Source organism: Anopheles cruzii, chromosome X (genome assembly GCF_943734635.1).
Source record: "Anopheles cruzii chromosome X, idAnoCruzAS_RS32_06, whole genome shotgun sequence".
Taxonomy (NCBI): Eukaryota; Metazoa; Arthropoda; class Insecta; order Diptera; family Culicidae; genus Anopheles; species Anopheles cruzii.
This window is the reverse complement of record NC_069143.1, coordinates 11,126,713-11,148,714: the sequence shown is the minus strand read 5'-3', so window position 1 is coordinate 11,148,714 and position 22,002 is coordinate 11,126,713. Positions and strand designations below refer to the sequence as shown.

Genomic DNA, 22,002 nt, shown 5'->3' with positions numbered 1-22,002 from the left:
TTCCGGGACAAATGTTTCTATCTGTAGGTAAGTTGGCTGTCACTGTCACCAACAGCCGTGTCAAATTATACGTCTATTATGGTTTGCGATTGTGGGCTGCCTTTTGTAAAAAGTTAAAAACGAATTCTTCGATTCTGTCGTAGTGTCAGAAACTGTTCAACAACGCAGTTCCATTAAAGTTTGTGTACAGAATGAAACTTCTGCTGCCAGAAAGGTTAAAAGTGTTGCAGCAGGCCCTCAGTGAGTAAGCTCTACCGAAAACAGAAGTTTAAAAGTGGTACAAAATGTTCAAAGACCACCAGCACCAACTGATGAGCCAACAACGTTAGTAGGTTAGTCATCAACTTACGATCAGCTGGTTGGTTGGTCAGCAAAGAATTGGTGCTCCAAAATCGAAGATTGACAGTCCGAGATCTTGCTGACCTTGTTATTGGACCATATCGAAAGGATCTTCTTCTTATCTGGGCACAACCGCCGAGCGGTCTTGCGGCCTGCTTCAGGGAACCTTTCCACCGCTAAATCGCAAGGATCAGTGGAATCCATTTTTAGTGACCTTTTTTGGGCCTCGGGGCCTTTTGCAGCAGCCTTTTTGCAGGATCGAGATCATTTCGACGCCAACTCGACCGACATCATTTTGCATCGCACCGTACCTGACCGAGCAGCATGTGACTCTTCTGGCTATTCACTAGACTCTAGTGGCCGCTCCGTGGACACCGGCCACCGGAAAATTTGGTGCTTGATGTCAACGTTTGTGGCAAATACTTATGGCAAATACTAGGAACGGTGATTATCCGATGATGATGTGGATCGCGTTTCAAACAAATTATTGGAACTACCGTATCACAATGGCAGACGAGCAAAAAAGGAAACTAGAAAATTGAAGGAATCGTCTTCGCCGACTCGTAGCACACACACACAATTGCGCGTCCCCCTTCAAACCTCGGGTCACGGTAGAACCGGGGGAGGATGATTGAAATATCTTGAACACAATTATCTAAACAAAGCAGGTTGGCAAAGTGCAGACCGATCGGCAAAGGGCGAAGCCGTCGGTTGTGGTTTGAACGAGTTAACGGGCACAGATTACGCAAACACGCGGCCGGAAAAGCGGGCAAAATGGGTTCGGTGCGCGGGCGCTCGTTTATTTGCGAGAGATCGTTGAGCCGTGGTGCTGTGTTGACTTTGTGTTAAGATTCAATTTGATGTTTGCTAAACTCTGGGCCGCTCGTTCCCTGCTACTACTCTCGTCGTCGTCATCCTCGTCGTGTGCGTGAGTTTCTGTGTCCGCAATGTCACTAGATTCCGCTATGCCGGCACGATGGTGCGCGCGCTGTGGTGGTGCTACAAATGGTAATCAATCACCCGAAAGATTGATTCGATTCGATTATTTGAAAATAATTTATTTCGCCCGTACCGTCGGCCATCTTCGGCTTCTCTTTGCGGCTGACGGCGGCGGCGGTGCCGGCACCGCTCCGCACCGCAGGTTCCCACAGGTACCCTTCCGCTACGTACTGCCACACGTGCGCCAGGGTGGGTGCTAGTATAGTGAGTTTTTTTTTTTGCGATTCCCGCAACGCCACATGTCAGTGTCCAGCAGCAGTTACCACACCGGTCCGGTCGGCAGGCTGGCCGGCCCGAAAGACTGCGCGAGTCTGTTTATTTTGCCCGAACTGAAAACGGATGTGATACCGAGAGGCCGGAAGCTGCTCCGAAAGGTCGTTGTCCCTTTCGTGGTGGCGCTCCCGACGTTCGCTGCGCGACTACCACGCGATCTGAGCTTCGCGCGCCAAGGTGTCACCCTTCGCCCTTCGAAGCCGTGTGTTGTCGGCGGCTAATCATGCCGCCAGCGCAGCGCCGGGCGGGGAACCAGGGCGAGCTATAACGCGTGACGCTAAGTGCAATCGAACTGCACGGTAATGATCTGGCATCGCTAATCGGTGCACGGGGACCGTGGAGAACACACACACCCCTTCTCCGGCGGCTGACACGGCATGGCGGCACGCAGCAGCTTGAGCGGAACCAATCAATTAAAGCTGCCCTCGCCTGGGCGCTGGATGTCTCAATTAGGCCAAACACGAACGTCGCGGCAGGTCCCTGGGAACAACGGTAGCGGGACCGGGCGGGCGGGCGGGTGTGAGTCTTCTTTTTTGCCGGTTACTTTTGCAATTCCTCCCCATCCTCCCGACCTGCCGAGGCCGATCGAGGTAAGGTTAGGTTCGACGAATCCTTCGGGCGTGCCTGTTGTTTACCTGTTGCCCGGCACTGGGCACTACCTGGAACAACCGAGGCGCCCCCCCCCCCAAAGCCTGGTGGGGCTCGGGACGTTCCAGGTCTCCCATTGCATTGCCCTCACGCTGGCTCGCTGCTGCCGGTGGCGCTCTGGATGGAAATTAACTGATAATTGGTTTTTAGCCACCGATCTACGGGCGCATGAGGACGTACCAAACCACACACACACAGCCGCGTCACAGTGCCGACCGCACCGAAAACACCACAAACGACCATCAGCAGTGATCGAGCTAGGCTAATTAGCGGATAAATATTTAAGAAACCTATTATTGATACACCATTTGCGTGGAAAATTAATACGAATTTACACTCTCTCTCTCTCTCTCTCTTTCTCTCTCTCTCTCTCTCTCTCTCACTCTCTCTCTCTCTCTCTCTGCGGAAACTGCAATAAAAAATCGGGACCTCCGCTAGTGGTTCGGCAGGCGCTGGATCTTTATCATGTGCGCGCGCGTGTGTGGGGTAGACTTGCCAATTTAGTGGCCGTTCACTGGGGTTGACTTAACTACCCACAAAGTAAGAAGAAGACGAGGAAGAAGACCAAGAAAAAAAGAAGAAGAAGAAGGTCTGTCCCCTCGGCGGAAAAGGAAGAGTCACGGGAAAGGTCCTTACGCGGTACTTCCTCGGCAGGGCGGTTGAGGCCCGCGGGGGGAGGTAGTATATGTGCCTCGCTAGGCCAACAACGGTTGCGGAGGAGAATAAAAAATGTTAAGTCGTCCGGAAAATTAATCTCACACCATTTCCTTCTCGGATTCGAGGGGTGGCAAAAAAACCGGGATAACCGGGTCCGGGTTTTTTTGCCACCCCTCCCCCATCTTTCCTTCCCTTCCACTGCTTCGTCCTCAGTGTGCCGATTACCTCTTCTTCCCCTCCTCCTTATCCTCCGCCCGCTCCGTTAATACCTTCTCCATCATTATCGTCCTTTTCCCTCTTATTGACTGCCCGGCTTCCACCCTTACACGGCTCAGAGCCTACAGGGGCGACCTTTATCTGAAAATGGAATCACAATCAAATTGCTGTAGATTGTCATCCTTCACACATTCGCACTCCCATAGTTTCTCACTCTCTCTTACACTCTCTTGCTCTCTCTCTCTCTCTCTCTCTCTCTCTCTTTCACACACACACACTCTCGCTCTCTCTATCTATTTATTGCTCTTGCTTTGTCTCGCTGCTAGGCAGCGTGCAAATCCAATTTGTTATTATATTACCATCTTTACCATCCATCCCTTAGAGGCCTTCGAGAGGATCTCCCATTACACAGGGCAGTCGCGCCGTTTTTATCATTGCTACAGTTACGCTACGGGCACTCAACGAGTGACCTCCTTTACACCGCACCTTCCCCCGGCCCACCACCCCCCTCCCACTAAGCTTCTTGGCTTCCATCAAGACCAACCTTAATTGACCGAAAGAGTATTTGAAATTTCGATTCGATTGAGCTCATGGATAACGATACGCCGGAAGCGAGAAAACGTAAAAGGATACTTGCCGGAAGAGGCGAAAAACAAGAGGCAAACTACAGCGTCGAAAGAACGACCCACACACAGCACGCGTCTCTCACGCCACTTAGAGGAACCAAACCACATCGCCACTACGACACATGTCGAGTAAATTATTTTTGACTGGGCCGAGCCGGCAAAATGAAGCCCGGAACCTTCACCTTCACCTACTTGGGGGGCGGCAAGGGGTCCGGTGACCTCGGATGGGCGCTGAGGAATATAACAAAAAAGGAGGGGAAAGGGGAAACGGGGTCAAACGCGCGCCGCGAAAAACCCTTCACTTCTGGTGGAAAAGCACACACTGTCACAGAAAGTCATTGTTGGTGGTGGTGGCCAAAGCAAAGCGTTTATTTGTCCTCTTTCGTTATTACTGCTACTGGAAAACCTACGCCGCCGAGAAGGATGCACGGAATCGCGTTCTAGCGCAACATGGTCACCGTCACTGAGTTCGCTTGTTTGAATGAGAAAAGCAATACATTTAACAATAAAAAACGGATAGTTCGAACATTGGGTTACCCCAAACACGGCCGCACAGCAGCTCGATTGGCATACTGCTGTAATACCTGTTGCACAGTAAACTGTTTCCTTTCTCTTGAAGATTCTCTCGATGCCTATCGTAAGTGATAATAATACTTGTTGTAACTAAGCTATAACTGTGGTGCAACTTGAGGCATTCATTTATGCAAATAAGGTGCACGTCGATGCAACGTACAACGAAGTCGGAATTACTTCCTTTACTATTTTACCAAACTCCTTTGTGCTAGGCTTACGTACTCATGATGACGATGTGGTGGGAATCGTATTACACAGCGCACTGTAGCAGGAAAATCAAGGAGAAGGACACGGTAGCCGGAGTCCGATCCGATCAGCTTGGCAGGTCTTTGGATTTCGCATCAGCCGCTAATTGAAAGAGCCCGTGAGTAGCAACACAGGGATGTCAAAAGTTCCTCGAGCGCACTAAAATACAGATATTGTTCCTTGCCCTTTCCTACTGAACCTTCTACTCTATTATGTTCATAAATTTTCTAGTTTAATTATGACCCTAGTTTTCGCTTTGTTAATCACACTACGGTAATGCAATATACTGTTATAGTCGCTGGTCGACTGCAAGGGAATGCTTTGCGCCGTTTGTTAAATGCTTACCAATTTTAAATAGCACTGAGCTTGGGTAACATGCTACATAAGAACTGCTGCCACCCGATCCCTCCATCCCTCCATTGCTTGGCGCCACTGAAGCCAGCCGTGCTATTGCTCTACGGTCCTATGCATTGGCGCTTGCTATACATAATTGACTTTGGTTTTACTTCACATAAGTCATACGACTGTTTAATGGTTTGCTTGTTCTTAATCCAGCCAATCGGAGTGTATATATTGGATGCATCTTCTGCATGCGCACGTTATTCTATGATTTATTTTAATTGATGTTCTCGAACATCTTGCAGACCGAAATAAGCCGAGCTTTCTAGCGTGGAACGGTTGCGAGGCTAGGTGCTACAAGTTCCGTCATTTAACCTGGTCCGAGAGCAACTTAAATTCCAATCGGGTCGGAACGAGTTCTAGAGAATCTTCTAAAGCATCGAGGGTGTTGTTACAACGCGTTTACAATAACTATATCCTAATACAGGTCTCGTCGAAGGCGTTCTTCCAGCCATTCGTTTGTATGTGTTTTACGTGAGGGAGAGAGTACTATGCGGTAATTTTTGTTTCTTTTTCCTCTTTTTGGGCTCTCTACCTCGATAAGCGATTCTTCTTGCTATCCGGCAATTGCTATTACAATTGTAAACCGCCGAGCGCTCTTAACCTGCAACAGAGACTATTTTATCTCTATTGCTTACTGTATAGTTGTGTTCTTGTGGGCGAGGTTGTTGGTCCCACGCCAACCCTCCCCCGACACGCCGGTCTGGGTAATCGAGCCCACGCCAGCTGCCTGACACCGACGAGCGTTACTGACTACTCCGACTGAGAGGGTGTAAAAATCATCCCTACGATTTGTCGAAATCGGTTCACGGTGTGTTCGTATATTCATCACAATGTTTATCGCAGCTTTGATGCCATGCAATATCCTCAAGCATTTGCCCTTGTCCTTATAGCAATCAAAACCGATGCTAAATGCAAACCTCACGACATGCCTCAAAGCATCGCATCGGTCTGCGTTTGCGTGAAACCGACGCCACTACCGCGGTTCGAACGATCGTATTGCCAACCTGCACTATGAGAACCGCGACAACACTGAAAGGTCGACCGACACTTTATCGCCAGGCATATGCAAGTTTTTCTTCGTTTGCCGATATCAGCAGACAACGAAGGCTTAAACGTATAGCATTCATCTCCACTGCACTAATAAATCGGTTTCAAGGCGATAGAACAGCACGACCCGTTTTTACAGATACTTTTACAACACTAATCGCAGAGAATGTCGAAAAGTGGGAGATCATACCATAGTGCAATTTCGACAGTTCACAAAGTGAAAGGTCAATTGATCCATTAGATGGCGTAACTAAATATTAATTTTTCTCAGTTGTAAGATGCATAAAACTCTTGCGTTTACCATTTTCATTTAATGAAGAAAGTACTCTGAACTACACTTTGTTATGTGCGCGAGAAAATAAAGATAATTATAATACTTAAGAGGGAATTTCAGAACGTCGATTTTCGAATGCTGAATACCGCAAGGATGCGAATTATAATGATATTCTAATTATCTTACGAACTACCGACGGATCCGGAAAGACGAAGAAATAAGGACACCTTCGGGCTAAGACCTTGGTGTGGCTTTCTCACCAGTGGGGACTCTTTAGAGTGCGATCAATTTCGTGCGGCAACCAGATTTCTCCCACTTGTTCTCCAGCTGTTTGATTTCGTCTAGTGCCGTGCTGATATTCTGAGTTGGTCCCGCCACGCTCTGGAAGTAATGAATGTATTGTAGGTGAAAGTAAAATTGAAAGAGTAGGGAAAATCATCTCAACCGCTCCCATATTCTAAGGGTGAACGTTAGCCGTTTACCTACCTTAGCGGTAATCTTCCGTGGGTCAAAATTAGCACCGAGCGTCTGCAAACCTTTGCCAATGTTTGACAGGGGACTGGTGAGCTTTTTCAACTGACGAAGTGCATTGTCACTCTGGGTGCCGCTCGGTTGCAGATTCAGCACCATATTGTGCCCTAATAGCCTGCCTTCGTTACACCCATCGATGAGTATTTCCGGTGTCGGACTAGCGACACGTATTGGCGAAGCACATTCGAGCATCCCAACCGGCATGTTGACGTGATCGGCCACAGACGATATGGACATTGTTGATACGTCCGACGACATCTTCGCGATGCTATCTCTGACCTCGAGTAAATTTCCGGTCTCTTCGCCCACACCAACCTCGCTACCCGCTCCCCCACCCATCACAATTCCGACTGACGGTAGAAACACGTTCTCATTGTACAAAGGATTCTGCTCTACCAGATTCTCCGGCTCATGGATGGTAGCATCTGCTTCTTCAGACTCGGATGATGATCGATCGAACTTGTAAAACCGTGAACCCCCAGCAACGAGGAACCCAGGCTCCTCCAAACCACCTGAAGCGAACGCTGTATCCGCGTCCTCTGACTGATTTTTTTGACCTCCATCCGCCTGCGACTCGTCTTCAGACTTCACGTGTTGTTTCCCGGTCGGGCGACCGATTTTGGACGCATTCAACGATTGACCAATCTTCGACGCCATACTGCTCAGCGCTTTGGAACCCATTTGCACCAACTGCGATTCGGAGAGGTTGCGTGGTAGCCCTCCCGGGACCGAGAGTAGTGTACGGCTTTTGCGCCGTTGCAAACTACCACCATACTGAAACTGCACGTCAATGCGGCCGCGGTTCTGTAATGCAATACGAAACAGGTCTACGATTGCGGTCAAGGACTCCGTAATCTCTTCGGGCTTGCGTATTACAACCGCCACGTTGTTGAAAAAGCGTATGTTTGGCGACCGGAACATGTGAAAGTAACCATCGACCCCATTGACGGCATAGTTCAATCGAATGCACAAGTGGGTGAGTGCGGGTCCTTGGAACATTTTGTTGTGCTGAAACAGACCAAGCTCGATCAATGTAAGGCTGTCGAGCGAAACGTTCCCGAAACGCACGATTTTATCGAGGTGCGAGTCGTACTCGGCCACGATATAGCCATCGTCGCTTAGGATCAATATTGTGTCTACTTCAGTTTCACTAGGGTCGCCAGTGCTGTAAAAAAAACAGAGCATATTATCTTTCTGACTTATTTGAAAAAGCAGAACGAACGAATGAAAAAGCAGTACGAAAAAACCAACCAAATAGTTTCATCGAAGAATGTATCATAATGTCCACTTAACTTACGTTGGATCAGCGTCAATCAAACCCCACGCACCGACTGGCAACTGAGTAGTTCCGAGCAGCAATCTACGACAATCCTCAACCAGGAGCCGAGCGTGTTCTGCTCCTTCCAGCGCATCGGTTTCGTCTGTGGCTGATGTGTGACTGCCGCCGAGCGCGGAGACGGATTCCGATGAAATACTATTACCCAGCATCATATCGATCGTTGCCTGTCGATAGGTGTCTTTGAATCTGGCTAGATAATAGCTGCGAATGAATGTGAAAATGATCCCCATTATGCGAAACGAACGCGGGGGCAGTTACGCGGTTCCACACCACATCGTTAAAGTAGCAGTACATAAGACAATAAGAAGAATCCTATTTTCAGTCTTTCCGAATCGCACCTTGCACTTGTTAGCAACTGCTCGAGAAGCATAGTTTCAGTACTCATCAGTCCGTAGTTGTAGTAGGATTGCGACGAAGGACTGGTGGCTACCAGCGCGGTACGGGCAATCCCGACCATGGCAGTGCAGAAGTCATCCTCAGGTAACGTGTCCGCATCACCCAGATTGCCAAGCATCAAATCGATGCAAGTTTGCCGAAAGCTATCGGCGAAGTGTTGAATAAGGTAGCTAGCGATGTGTGCGTGGAGAATAGGTGGAACGTGTAGCCAATATTGAGGGTAGCCATGCAAGAAGATTGAAATGAAACAGACACCACATACGATTAGAAAATCGTGTGCATATTTCTGAAAAAATCCGCTCTAATCCTGACCGCTAGGACCAGTAGTGCAAGTACAACCGTGCAACATATGCTCGGCAAAAAAACACAGTCCCACAATCACACAACGTAAAAACTGGCCGTACAAGAAAAGTATACGAAACACTGCCACATTAACATGAAGTTTGTTGCTATTATTAGTATATCTATTTAGAACGGACGAAACCGTATTTGCATCAACTTAAATGTTTGCTGACCTGAAGCCAACCGGTGCAGTGATGCAGTTACAGACGAACCACACAACTTTTTTTAAGATATTTTATACTAATTAACAATTGCTTTTAGGACGTTGGTAAGAGCTAAATTACTATTAAGCATCTCTACAGTGCAACATCGACAGTGGTTAAGGGCAAATGACAGTGCATGTATTTGACCCGCACGAAGTAAGGTTTTCGTTGTTATTTATGTCGTAAGTTATTATTTAACGAACATAGCATCCACGGCTGGGTTTCGCCCAGACTTTATGTAAGCAAGATGCAGGATGTTAATGTGATTTTAACGAGTTCGGTCGCCATGGTTCGGCATCGCTCAGTCTTAAAAAAAGGTATCAGGGTTTCACCGTCTTTAGGAAAAAGCGGAACGGATTGGGACGGTTTGGAGTCCACGTAATTCTACAGAAACTCCACTTACCGGTTGGCAGAATTCATGCCGTCCTTCATTATTCCGGAAATTTTTCGCTCACCAGTGCGCGTGTAGTCTCCCTTATGGATCAAGCATGAAAATAATAACATCAAGTCGGTAATAATAATATCATCGATTCGCTCTCAAACAATGGTAGTTGTACCTTTAACGCGTTCGTGCCGGCATACTGACGGCTGATTACATCGCCATTGTTGGCCCACAACACCATAAATGGTGCTTTCAGCTGATCTGGCAATTGGGAATAGGGCATGGCAAGTCCGAGTTTAACGAGCTGCGACTCAAGTACCGCTTTACCGAGCGCGGTTTGCACTACGTTAGTGCGATCCAGACAATCCATGCAGTTGACGCGAAAAACGCCTTTCTGGTTACAGATCGGGCCGTTTTGGTCACGCCAGTGAAATCCCATCGAGCCCGCTTCCGGCGCAAGCGACTCAATCAACGAAGAAACGTTTTCGAAACGCATCCCACGACTGAACATCATACCGAGAAAGAGAATCATACCAAGTTTGAATGTTTCTAGTCATATGTATAAGTATAGCTGTAACAAATACGCCCCAGTCGGACCGTCTAAGACTAAAAAATAAACATAAACGTAAACTAGTTTCCAAGCAAATACGAAGATGTGGAACAAGTAAGGTAAAATTAAATCTATACTTACCAATACTCGTGGAAGTCAAACGTGACATAGATAAGCTTATCCGAATTGTATTTAAGCACGTGGTTCGCATAAGAATCACCAATAATTTTCTCTTTGCCGCTTTGCTCCACCAAATTGATGATGCAAATAGTTTGATAAATGCTGAGCTCCGCACTGAAGTGCTTTTGAAACGCGAGCTGCGTTTCTGTCTCATCACGGTCGAGTCGTGGCGGTGGCCGATACTTGTAGCCGGGCTGACTCCAGTACACCGGAACTGAGCCGCGCACCTGCGTGAAAGCTATTTGGTGCTGGCGCAACGATAGTACCTGCTCAGTTTCTACGTAGTTGGCACAATTGCCCAGCTCATCGACACCTCGTCGCTTATAACGCGTACCCGCCCGGTATCGCGATCGACGAGATACGACTGCCAGCGAGAAACATTCATTACCGATCACGCAATGTTCCACCTGCACGAAACCTTGAATGATGGGCAGCACCCACTGTTGACCGTCCTCAATTGCCAGTAAATCCTTTACCATATTCTTATTCCAATAAAATCGATCGTCGGGCGCCTGACCGCGACGCTGCAGGTTGTTCGTAATATCACAGTTTGGGCTGTAGTAAAAGCTGTCCGTTTCGTCGAAAATCTTGTGAAGTTCCTCCATGACGCGTCGCTCAATGCGCACCGGATCTTTCACCACCAGACTGACGGTCGACTTCACTTGACTCGTGGCAATCGCCGCCGCCTTCTCGGTCGTGTTCCGGATTGTGCTGCCGGCACTCTTGACTGCGCCCCACGTTTTATTTACCAACGCAGAGCTCTCAAAAAGTCGCCCTTTGTGTGAAGCGGAACCCAAAGTCGGATCTGCTAGCATGCCCGCTGATGCGGCAGCCGGTGCCACTTTCAACGCTTGATTGCAGTTATGCTTGCTACAAGGCAGTAATTGCGTATCTGCACCATCCGGACCGAGCACCGCGATGCTCCGGATCTTGTACACCAGATGCGGGGCGTACAACACGCCGACCGGTGTCACCTCTCGTATGACAATCAAATGTGGTTCCAGCACACCCGGCAGCATTATTGTTCCGACAATACCATGCGTAACACCGATACACTCGATATCGTCAACCGAGGAAAAGTCCCAACCTGTCAGCGAATGAATAAAACAGAGAAGAATATAGATAGCAAATCAAAGCGGGTGAAATGAAGACATAGAGGGTAGGATAGAAAAAGTAACAGTAGGTACACAATTCAACATACCACTCTTAACCTTGAATTGCATCGTTTGTCGATTCCACCAGAGGCTGCGGTTGTGTTTCACGAAGATGTAATAGGTTTCGGTTTGGAATACTTCCATTTTATGTTGAATACTAAACTATATGCAATACTCAAAAATGTATCTAGTAGTTATTCGAACTGACAGATGCCTAGGTAAACATCTTTTGTAGTAAAAAAAAGCAACAACCAACAATACGTATTCAATGGTCTGAGCGAACTGGTTTTAACGCACACTTCTCAATTTTAAAGGCAAATTCGGAGCAAACAAAAAATATTGATCAAAGATCCGATCGATTCGTGAGCACTTTAGAGTTGGATCGGGAAGTAAGAAACATAACGAGAGATACACCAATCGGCTCATGCAACTCTTGCTTGTTTTTACTATCGCTATTCAGTTTTCATTCGCGAGGACTGAGTAATTGGAACGAAATTAATCAATGATTGGCCAACCAACGCTCTGTCCGTGCACGAAAAGTGTTTTTCCTCGGAATTACTCATATAATTTATGACAGCTGTCACACTGTAAATCAAATTGTTACAACATTTTTTTGAATTGTAACATCTGGTTTCGTACCAGGTTTTTTATGCTTCCAGTCTCGAAAAACAATAAGGGTATCATATCAATTCAAATTTGCTAAATGAACTGGTCTTCTTTATTTAAAGTAAGTACAATCTCAAATCGAACATTGTCCAGCTGATGCTAGCGAACCGCCAGTAGAGAGGCGCAGGGAGAACTACCTATTAATTATTCTCTTCAAATTCTTCTTTGTTCCTGAGCCATTTCGTTCATTTAGAAATGTCATTGTGGTGGCCTTGGCTAAAGTCGGTTGATATTGCACCTTTGCTAGATAAAGTCTAAGCAACAGATTTTCTGGGGCTAACTAATTTTAAAGGATTTTTTGTAAATTTATTTATTTAAGGTTGGGGAAAAAGCAATCGACGTTTTTTTTCGGCGTGGGTTCGAATCCAGAGATCGGTTGTCACACAGCCGGCCATGGTTTCGATTCCCGATGGGGTTGGCGCAAGGCCAACAACCCCGCCCGTAAAAACGATTCGTTACGAATAGCACCAGAGATATTAGACCCTACCCTCTATCGTAGAACTCGAACGGAAACTCGACCGTTCGAGTGAACACAACAAGAGAGAAAGCAGAATACAGCAAGAGAGAAGGCAGAAAGAGAAAGCTATAGCAAAATGAACTCAAAATGAACGTTCGAGTTTCATAATAGGGAGGATTGTCTCTGGTGCAGACCAAGACCGCGCAGCGGTTGTAGCGCCAAAGAAGAAGAAGAAGACAGACCAAGACCGCTCGAGATCCTAGAGAAGGATCTCCCATGGTTCGTTGTGGAGCCATGTGTACAGGGCCCCTGGAAAAATGAGTGGTTCGACGATGATTTGGGTTTTGAACCTTCTTTCAAATGGATGGAATTCTCGTTATTCATAGAAGGAGCTGTTTATTATTTAAATGTTATCTACGTTATCATTTGTTTTCTGCTGTCTATGTTTTTTTACCTCAACTATGTAAAAAGTTCTTCGTTGAAACGTCGGCCAGATTCAACGAGGTACTGAAGAAAGTCGGAAATTGCGGCTCTCAACAACATTGCGGTAATGGTTCATAAATTCAACAAGGATAGTAGACCGGGGGTAGGCAGCTGCAACGGTGCTGTATCTGCGCGACCAATCAGTAGACGCAAGACTTTTTCCGCGAGCGAGTGCTAGACCTATTTCGGCCGGTGGCGGAAGGTGCAACAGTGTTCCGACGAGGTGGATGCACTGCACCATTAACTTTAGTTGTCTTAGCGTGGTTTTGTTTCACCCTTTTCTGCATGTCGCTTGGTTGAAATGGTAACGCTAGCTCCATGCATCGCTTAACCACATACCCCTCAAGTGATTTGCCGATTCTAGCGGGAGAAAAAAATCGATTGAACGGAATGCGTTTCGCAGTCATCCCAGTCTACCAGCTGGGCAGCTACCCCCTACGTACCTATACACGTCATCCTCGTCCGTGTTGTAAAGATCGCAATTTGAAAATACCAGCTGCACGTCGCTCAGCATTTCTTCGTTGGTTTTGTAATCTCCCATATTGAGCTTAGACTTGATGCGCGCAAAGTCCATCGGCGTCTTAATAACCGCGTAGTAGTCAGGCACTTCCTTGGCAGATACGCGCCGATTGAAGGGCCACGAATCAGGATGCTTGAGAATGTCGTTGATCAGCGCATACAGTGCCACCGAGTTCAGCGGTAAATCTTCCGCAAAACGACGGGACCGCCGATTACCCGTTCCGCTGGTCCCACCGCCACTGATCTCCTGATCGCCGCAGTCTCCGTTTGTTAACGTCGTTTCTAAGCCCCCATTCGCTAGCGATAGTCGATTACGTTTCGCGGTGCTACGAGTGCTGCTACGAGTTCCGCCACGAGTGCTGCTCCGAGTGCTGATGCGAGCGAGCGGTTCGCTGTCACTATCAACGAGATCATCGTCTTCCCGTTCTCGCTTTCCTGACCCGCTGCCAGAAGCAGCCTTGACGTGTTTCGGTGAGATTTTGATCACACTGGCTGGCGAACACTTCATAGTCGACCGAAGAGGACGTTTCGAACTAGAGGAGTTAACACCAGGACCTCGCTGATCTACCCGCTGTTGCTGAACTTTGCGTTGGGTATTACGCCGTTTCGAGCCATTCCGTGACACGTCCACCGACTTACTTCTCACTAAGTTCCACAAAGAGTTGTGATGATCATTGCCATCGTCATCTTCCTCGTCCTGGTCGTCTTCGTCGTGATCGTGATCCTCACTATCATTCGCAAACCCATCATCCTCATCTTGTCGCTTGGACGCTTCAATTGCTTCAGCTGCCGCCACCGCAGCAGAACGGCTGTTTCTTCTTTTTGTGACGACAGGCTTCACCACCGCATCTGCTGCTCCAGCTCCTCTGCTTCCGGTTCCGGTATTTCCGCCTCTAATAGTCATCTTACCATCTGCAACGGTTTTCACTTTCTCGTAGGTCTCATCGCTATCGTTCGTCGAATCAGCCCCTAAAGACTCCTCTTCGTTCGCCTCTCCCTCCGACGATTCATCTTCCTTCTCTTCGTCCGATCGGTCCTCCCATTGGAAGATTTTCTTTTTCTTTGCCGGAGGAGCAGGCTTCACCTGAAAGTTCTCTGGACGGCACTTTATGCAGAACCAATCGCCCGCGGGAACCTCTTTCAGCTTTGGCTTCAAGCAGTACATGTGGCACGCTCTGTTACACTCGTCACACAGTAGCGTCAGGTACGGGTCCACCTTCCGGCGGCAAATCATGCAACTGATACGTTCGGCCGAGCGCGACCAATAGATTGCATCATACAGCACGTTGTAGTGTAGAAAAAGTTGCGAGAATGAAGTCGCACGCATTAGCGACACCTCCCAAATGGCCAGATTCTTCTGACCCTGTTGCTGCTTGTGCAACATCACACTACGGTCCTTGTAGTCCTTCTTCGGCCCGAACGGATGGCGCAGAAACTTTTGCTCTATGCACTGCTCTATCTGCAACAAAGCGAGCGCCATCGAGTGCACGCACTGCTGCAATGTTTTGGAATCATGCAACGGGAACGAAAAAGTCTCGTCAAGAGGACACGACGTCGCCGATCCAGTACCTAGATCCGGTAGATTATACCCAGGATCATGGACATTCGATAGTAAACGATCCAGCTCAACGTCGCCCACTCCGTAGGATCCACCACCGCCAGTGGCGTCACGAGCCTGCTGCTGCTCTTCATTTTTTCCCGCAAATGCTCCTCCATTCGTAATGCAATCCTTCAACTGTTCGTCGCCAGCGACACCTTGTTTACTGTTAGTGCCGACACCCACGTTCAGCAGTCGCCGTGGTCCCCACAGTAAGGGCTCTTCTGTCTGCGCATCGTAGCGTTGCGATTTGATTGCCGCTCGCCATGCGTCCCGATCGTGCACTTTCATTACGCCTAGATAACCAATAGTTATTTTCGATTCCAACTCGAGGAGATTCTCCCGGAACACGGCCTCCAAGATTTCGTTCGGCTCCGTCCCGGGTGCGTGGTCAAAGTTTGGGGCATCGTACTTCCTCTGGTTTCGGGTGATAATATCCGCTAAGCGCGCTTCTCGATCGCATTCCGCTACGTACAGCTTCTCAAGCGGACACTTTTCGATATGTGTCAGTATAAGGTCACGCTCGCACTCGAGTGTTTCACGGAGTTGCTTCTCCCGCACACCCCGCACATTGAGACCCTTGATCAGACTGTCCAGCTCGTCAGCCGATGCATAAAAGCTCCAGCGAACGGAACGACTGTCGTCCGCCCGTCCGTGCACCGGACAAGATCGCCAATCTGCGGTGCACATAAGCAACTCCTCGTTAGTTGGAGTCATCGTATACAAGTCTGCACTGCTCTGCAGCAGCAGTTTCTCATACAGCTCCTCCTGCCATTCGTTCGCGGTCAGAAACTGCGGATCAAGCTCATGCCCATACTGCATGACCGATTTGGTGATAAATTTCCTACGCTGTTCTGATGCACAGTTTGCCAACCCCGGAATGTTGGTAGTCGGTCGGGTCAGGCAGGGACCCACGAATGTACGGTCGTGCTCGACAAACAATCCCGCCAACGACTCGAACAGCCAGTAATTACGAAAGCTGCGATCAGTACCGATATAGATTTGATAGTCGAAAAAGTCCTCCTTCAGCCTATCCGACTCCTGCTGCAGCGGTCTCAGTTCCCGCTGAGCCGTTGCGTCGATGCGCGCAAGCTGCTCCTCTAGCTTATTTTGCAACTTCTCGCGGAAAGATTCTTTCTCCTGGTCGGTGCCCTGGAATGCATTCAACTCTTTTTTAAACTCATCACGCGCCGTAGTCTTGAGTGATCCAGTTTTGAGCATCAAACGGCGCTGGGCCACGCGGGTTCCTTGGAACTTGATACGGGCCGATCGCGCTTTTTCTAACCGTTCCTCTACCATTTCGCGCACGCCACTGTACGTCAATAGTTGGTGGATCAGGCAGCATAACAGCTGGATGATATCGCCTATCGGTAACTGATAAACTGGGTACGCCTTTAGAGCACGGAAAATGTGTGGAAAGTCTTGCACCAGACGCAGGCCTGGATCGTCCGCGTTGTTGTAGCCGCCCCGGTTGCAGTAGCGATGTTTGGCCACCCGCTCCTCGACCAGTGCACCCGACGACAGGAAATGCAGTCGCAGCAGTTCTGATATCGTAGTCGAATCGATCGGCAGTTCATTGAGCGACATACTGTAATGCTTCTCGATCCACATCAAACAATCAGAGGCCCGCGCTTGATCTGGCACGGTCAGCCGTTTTTGGGCAATATTTTCCGGTCGATCGTTCCGCACATCTACTTCATTCTCTTCGTCAAGCTGCTGCGCAAATATGGTGCTCAACAGTACTTGCAAAATGTCACTAAGCGGACCATTCACCTCCCTTTGAAGTAAAGCCCGCTCGAGCAGTTCCATCGTAAGCCCGTTGGGAAACTTGTTTCGTATTGCTAGCAGGTCAGAAAACGAATTCATAAATTCCATTATAAAAACAAAATTGCTGAAATGGTCTGGACCGATAAGTGTGCACACCGGGCGGGCAGGCGGTAGCACACGATGGTCCGTTAGTTGTTGGTCATCAAGAATCGTATTGAACTTCTTGATTGCGAACGTTGCATGTTGCACCAGTATTGCTTTCTCTTCTTCGAGGCGCTTCTTTGCTATCAACACATCCTCGACTGCTTTCTGGAGTTCAAGTTCTTTAGATATTCTTTTTGCTTCTTCTCCTGTTTTCAGCTTCGTATTGTTCGATTGCTTCTGAGACACTGCTTTAATCGTTTCCTGATGATTTCCAGCCTTAGCGCCTTTGGGGACGACACCACTACCCGCATCCTTGGTTGATTTACTCCGTTTTTTTACGCCTGCGGCGGTGGAACGCGTCGGTTCCTTCGGTGGTGTACATGTCGGGTCCTTAGCGGCACTGGGATCTTTTCCTCTCTTCGATTGGACGGTTCCCTTTGTTCCGGGTGCGATCGCCTTACTACGTTCTTCACGCATTTTCAACCTTTTCGAAGGCTCAAAATCAGGTATGTGGTCAAAGAAAACCTGTTGATCAGTCCAACCCTCGTCGTGGACGAATTTTCTCAGTGAAGCCTCTTTGATTAGCAGAAGCCCTCCTGGCCCGGCTTCGACGTGCTGTTTAAGAAATAACTTGCACTTGTCGCGCGTCAGCGACCGACGGTCTCGCTTCAGTTTGGCTCCTTCTGAGACCCATGTTCGGGGTTGCAATTTGTCGTCTGCCATTACGTGATACATCAACTTGGACTGTGTGGAACCGCCAGAGGAAGAATGCTGTTTACTCGAAGAGCTAAAGCAAAAGAAAAAAAAATGCCATTTATTCTTATAGATTTTCTAATTGCTTGCGGAAAAATATACAAGCAAAAGTATATAAAACATCGACAGCATATAAAATTATCAACAGCAAAAGTACAAAATGTAATCCCGTGTTATTATTTACATGGGCATACAAAAAACTAGTATTATAATTAGTATTAGTATTAGGTTATCATCGATACACGATAACGACGTTCCACGCCCGTTCTGTTCCGACAATACACTAGCACGCACAGGACCACGACCGCACACGGAAGATCGTGGGTTGCGGGAAAGAATTAGAAAAAATACAATGAGTCTACCATGTAACTCCACACGCATCGGGTCGTTTCTTTTTGGGTTCATAATTATTATTACTAGATATACCACCGTTTTCAATATACCTATTTATACCAGACCAGTCAAAATTATGTGATCATGTCTGGTCATGTGAAAAATTCCATATTATGACTTCAAGTGTTTATTTACTAGTGTGTTCAATAAGTTCGTAGCCTCGATAACAAAGAGCGCTGCTACGAGTCCAATTTTTGTTTGTTATATTGGTACATACTTCATATGAACGTATGTGAAGTTTAATTTCAATCGGTCACTTAATTTTTTTTAATCGACACTTAATTACAAGCCATTTTATTTACAAGTATCGACATGTCACAGTATTTTTTTCATTGGAAAAAATCAAGTATCGTGCAGTGATTTAATTTTTTGTATTTGAATGGTTCTAGGCTTCAAGACGATCCATGTCAAAAACGTCAAAAAACAGACACAACACCTGAAATCGTAAAAAAAGGATATCGTATTGGAAAATCGTCGAATCACTTAAAGAGATTTAGTACAAGGCTTAGGCATCCCATTGAGCAGTATAACCAATATTTTGACTGAAATTTTGAGTTTCTAAAAACTGTTTGCAAAATGGGTTCCGCATTAGGCTAAAAATTGAACAATGCACCAGGTCACAAGCGGAATTTTAAAATGGCAAAAATCCACGAATTAAAGTTCGAATTGTTGGAGTATCCACCGTATTTAGTAGATTTGGCCCCTGGCGACTTCCATCTGTTTTCAGACTCAAAAAAATCATCCGTGAAAAACGTTTTTTATCAAATGATGACGTCACAACAGTTGGGGAAGCGTATTTTGAAGCCCTTCCAGATTATCACTTCAGGGATGAAATTTATAAATTGGAATCTCCTTGGAACAAATGTATTGATGTTCAGGAAGGTCGTACTGAATAATAAAGTGTATTTTAAACCATAAAAATGTATTTTTCTTGTCGAGGCTACGAACTTCTTGAACAGCCTAGTAGTCTATAAAAATGATAAAACAAGTTTAGTAATGTTGATTGTAAACGGTAAATGGATTTATATACAATTTTATATAACAAAACAGTTAATTTTTACCACTTTGTCGGATACAATGTCTACATAGGTACATTTTTCGCTCAAACACACTTTCCGCATACACTTCTTTTGCATGCATTACAAATATATACTTAGTCTTATTGTAATTGCAACATCCTATTTGACACCATTTGCGTACAGAAAGCGTGCCACTTGTAGTTGGAATCTTAGTTTTCTGTGGTTTTTGCATTGAAGTCTGGAATTCAGAAGCAAGTTCTTCTGCTAACCGAAAGAGAAAGTCTTTCCGTGAGATGTTTTCTCCTGTTGTGTTTCTGTACAATATCCAACTATTGATTCCGGCTAAGTCAAGAATATTGCAAAACACTTGAAGTAGCTACCTTCTGGAATCTGATTTCTCTGTATATTTTCGTGCCATTTGATCAGTGACATCGACACTTTTCGGCAGTTCCCTCTTGTTTGCGCGTATACGTCCAACCAACGAAGTGTTTCTAGATCTTAGTCTTATTGCCAAAGGAATACTTGTAAAAAAGTTATCGGTTGTTACAGTTCTTCCCTTCATGGTATACGGCTGAAGAAGTTTTATTACGACAAATACGCTTAGGGGCATTGAAGCATTTCAAGCCTTCTCTTTTCCTAAATACGGAAAACCATTTAACACATATTACGGTACGGTAAACACTTTTTTTAACACACACCATCGGTCTGGAGTGCCAAACCTACGATTCAGAGATCAATAGATCACATTCTGAGCAAAATTTGCCCTTTTTGGTCTAAATTTCTTCATAGTGACATGTACTTGAATTTTTGGTTGGTATGGTATAAATCTCCAAATTACTAAATATATGCTGCATGGCAACCGGTCCCGGGATTCGAACCCAGGCCAGCTGCGTGATAGCGACGAACGTTACCGACTGCTCTATCAGCGGGATATTCTTTACTAAGAGCTATTAAAAGTCATGCCATCGTTTCGGGGAAAACCATTATTTTAAATGCAGTGGGAATTTGCAATTCAAACTGACCGACCAGTCAAAATGACTGGTGTGGTATATCTAGCGTTAAGAATAATTCCATGATGTACTAATAAATTTTTGTAACCATGCCCCAAGATACCAAAACTACTACAACAAACATATAATTGATGATGTTGATTAACGAAAGTATGCTAACAAAACAAATGAAAAAACACATCGCATTTACCTGTGTAGCATCACTTTCGTAACTTTAGCTCGGCGAAAACTTGTACCAATTGGATCAAGTACATCAACGACTTCTCCTTTGAATATGTGATCTTTGACGAAATTGTACACATCGTCGTGCATTTCGTTGATAGATGTACGCTTTGTATGCGAAGCAACGAGCAAAAATGGTCCTTTCACTGAAGCCGGAAATGTTTCCAATAGTTTTCTGGCTGCATTCTCTGACTCTAGAGCCTCGGCGTAAGTAAGATTTGATCGACCAGTGAGTTCGCAAATCCAAACGACGGACGAGATCAGCATTATACGATGAAAATAATCCCTGGAGAAAAGTATGTATGCAGAAAAGTTAACCCACAATGAAAAAGGAAACCCTCTGTAATGCAGCGAGCATGTAAGCCGCGTTTATTTTGTCTTCCATCGATGAGACGATATACTTACTCAAAGTTGCTGAATATTTCTGAAGTTGCCTCACAAAAAAAAACTTTATCGTTGTCACGAAGACGTTCCGTTTCGGGCACTTTTTCGGGCACCTCCTTCCTCAGTAGAGGCATTGTTCCCGTATCGTATTTTCACTTGTCTAAGCTTGTTTGTTTTTTAACTTACAAGATCGGACCGGGCTGTATTTAAGGCCTAAACTTGTTACCTTTTGTAACTCCTTTCTCAATAACGCACCAGTACAGCAGTACAGCAATCAGCTAAAAAATGACGTCTCCGCGCTATGTGATGCTCTGCTTGGGCTAGGAAGTAAGCGTCCCCGGCAATACCGCTTACTGGTATACGAAAAGCTCCTTTGAATTGAAGATTATACTGCAACGGACAACAAACTACAAGAAAACAACAAACAGCATAGATCGGAATTATTGATGGACAATATAATACTGTGATGCACCTTAACCCGCCATTCTTCAGTGGTCCGTATACGACATAAAACCAGAAGCACCAAAGAATACTACACAGCTCATTCACCAAATGCAAAATAAAGGGCGAAAAATAAGTAAATTTACGTTAATGTCAGCTAGAGCAGGCTACAAATTAGCGACCCTAGAAGATAGATACGCGTATGTAAACACTGAGAAAGGCGCGCTTTCTAAAATGGTACTGCCGAATGATGTAGCAATATGTCTGCCCCGAAAAACATCACTCAGGTATGTCTTTTAAGACAAGAAAATAAAACATAACAATCAAATTAATGCTGGTTGAAACAGACAATAGTTGCCCACCTGAACCGTCGCATCTTTGCTTTAGAAACACCGGGCGATGCCTAGCCGTACCTAAAATATGAAAAACCAAGCATGGCGAACTACATATGTTCTGAAATTGTTGCATTCTTATTCTTCTTTTATTCTCCGACTTCACGGACACAAAAAAAATATACAAAAAAGCATTAAGAGAGTTGAGCATCAGCTTTGCTCTAAAAGATTAATCGTTATGCTCTCAGTAGAACATTTAGAGCTAAGCCTGCTCTCAGTGTTGGCAACCCACAATTCGCATCCCTGTTCACGTGACGCATTGTTGCGAATGGTCTATTTGTACAATGTGTGTGTGCCATTACTTGATCAAGTGTCTGTTGTTGAAGCCGTCCGCGCCTTGATCAAAGTTTTGGCAGCATCTCTCGGCATCGTTTTGTC

General features: G+C 46.3%; 2 protein-coding genes across 3 annotated transcripts; both read right to left on the bottom strand.

Moving 5' to 3' along the window:
- Positions 1–4,138: 4,138 nt before the first annotated feature.
- LOC128273862 (phosphatidylinositide phosphatase SAC2) lies at positions 4,139–11,521 on the bottom strand. 2 transcript variants are annotated; one of them, XM_053011924.1, is made up of 8 exons: positions 11,425–11,521; positions 10,185–11,310; positions 9,669–9,996; positions 9,515–9,585; positions 8,509–8,736; positions 8,129–8,371; positions 6,787–7,996; positions 4,139–6,681 (listed from the first exon to the last, which is right to left on the bottom strand). In XM_053011924.1, the coding sequence occupies exons 1-8, from the start codon at positions 11,519–11,521 to the stop codon at positions 6,574–6,576; spliced, it is 3,411 nt and encodes a 1,136-aa protein (XP_052867884.1). In that variant the 3' UTR covers positions 4,139–6,573. The 2 variants fall into 2 exon arrangements, with proteins under 2 accessions (XP_052867884.1, XP_052867892.1); XM_053011932.1 differs by lacking the exon at positions 8,509–8,736.
- Positions 11,522–12,938: 1,417 nt separating this feature from the next.
- LOC128277844 (bromodomain adjacent to zinc finger domain protein 1A) lies at positions 12,939–20,925 on the bottom strand. Its single transcript, XM_053016409.1, has 4 exons — positions 20,813–20,925; positions 20,376–20,693; positions 13,427–17,797; positions 12,939–13,343 (listed from the first exon to the last, which is right to left on the bottom strand). Exons 1-4 carry the CDS (start codon positions 20,923–20,925, stop codon positions 13,124–13,126), a joined length of 5,022 nt encoding a protein of 1,673 aa, XP_052872369.1. The 3' UTR covers positions 12,939–13,123.
- Between the last annotated feature and the right edge of the window lie 1,077 nt (positions 20,926–22,002).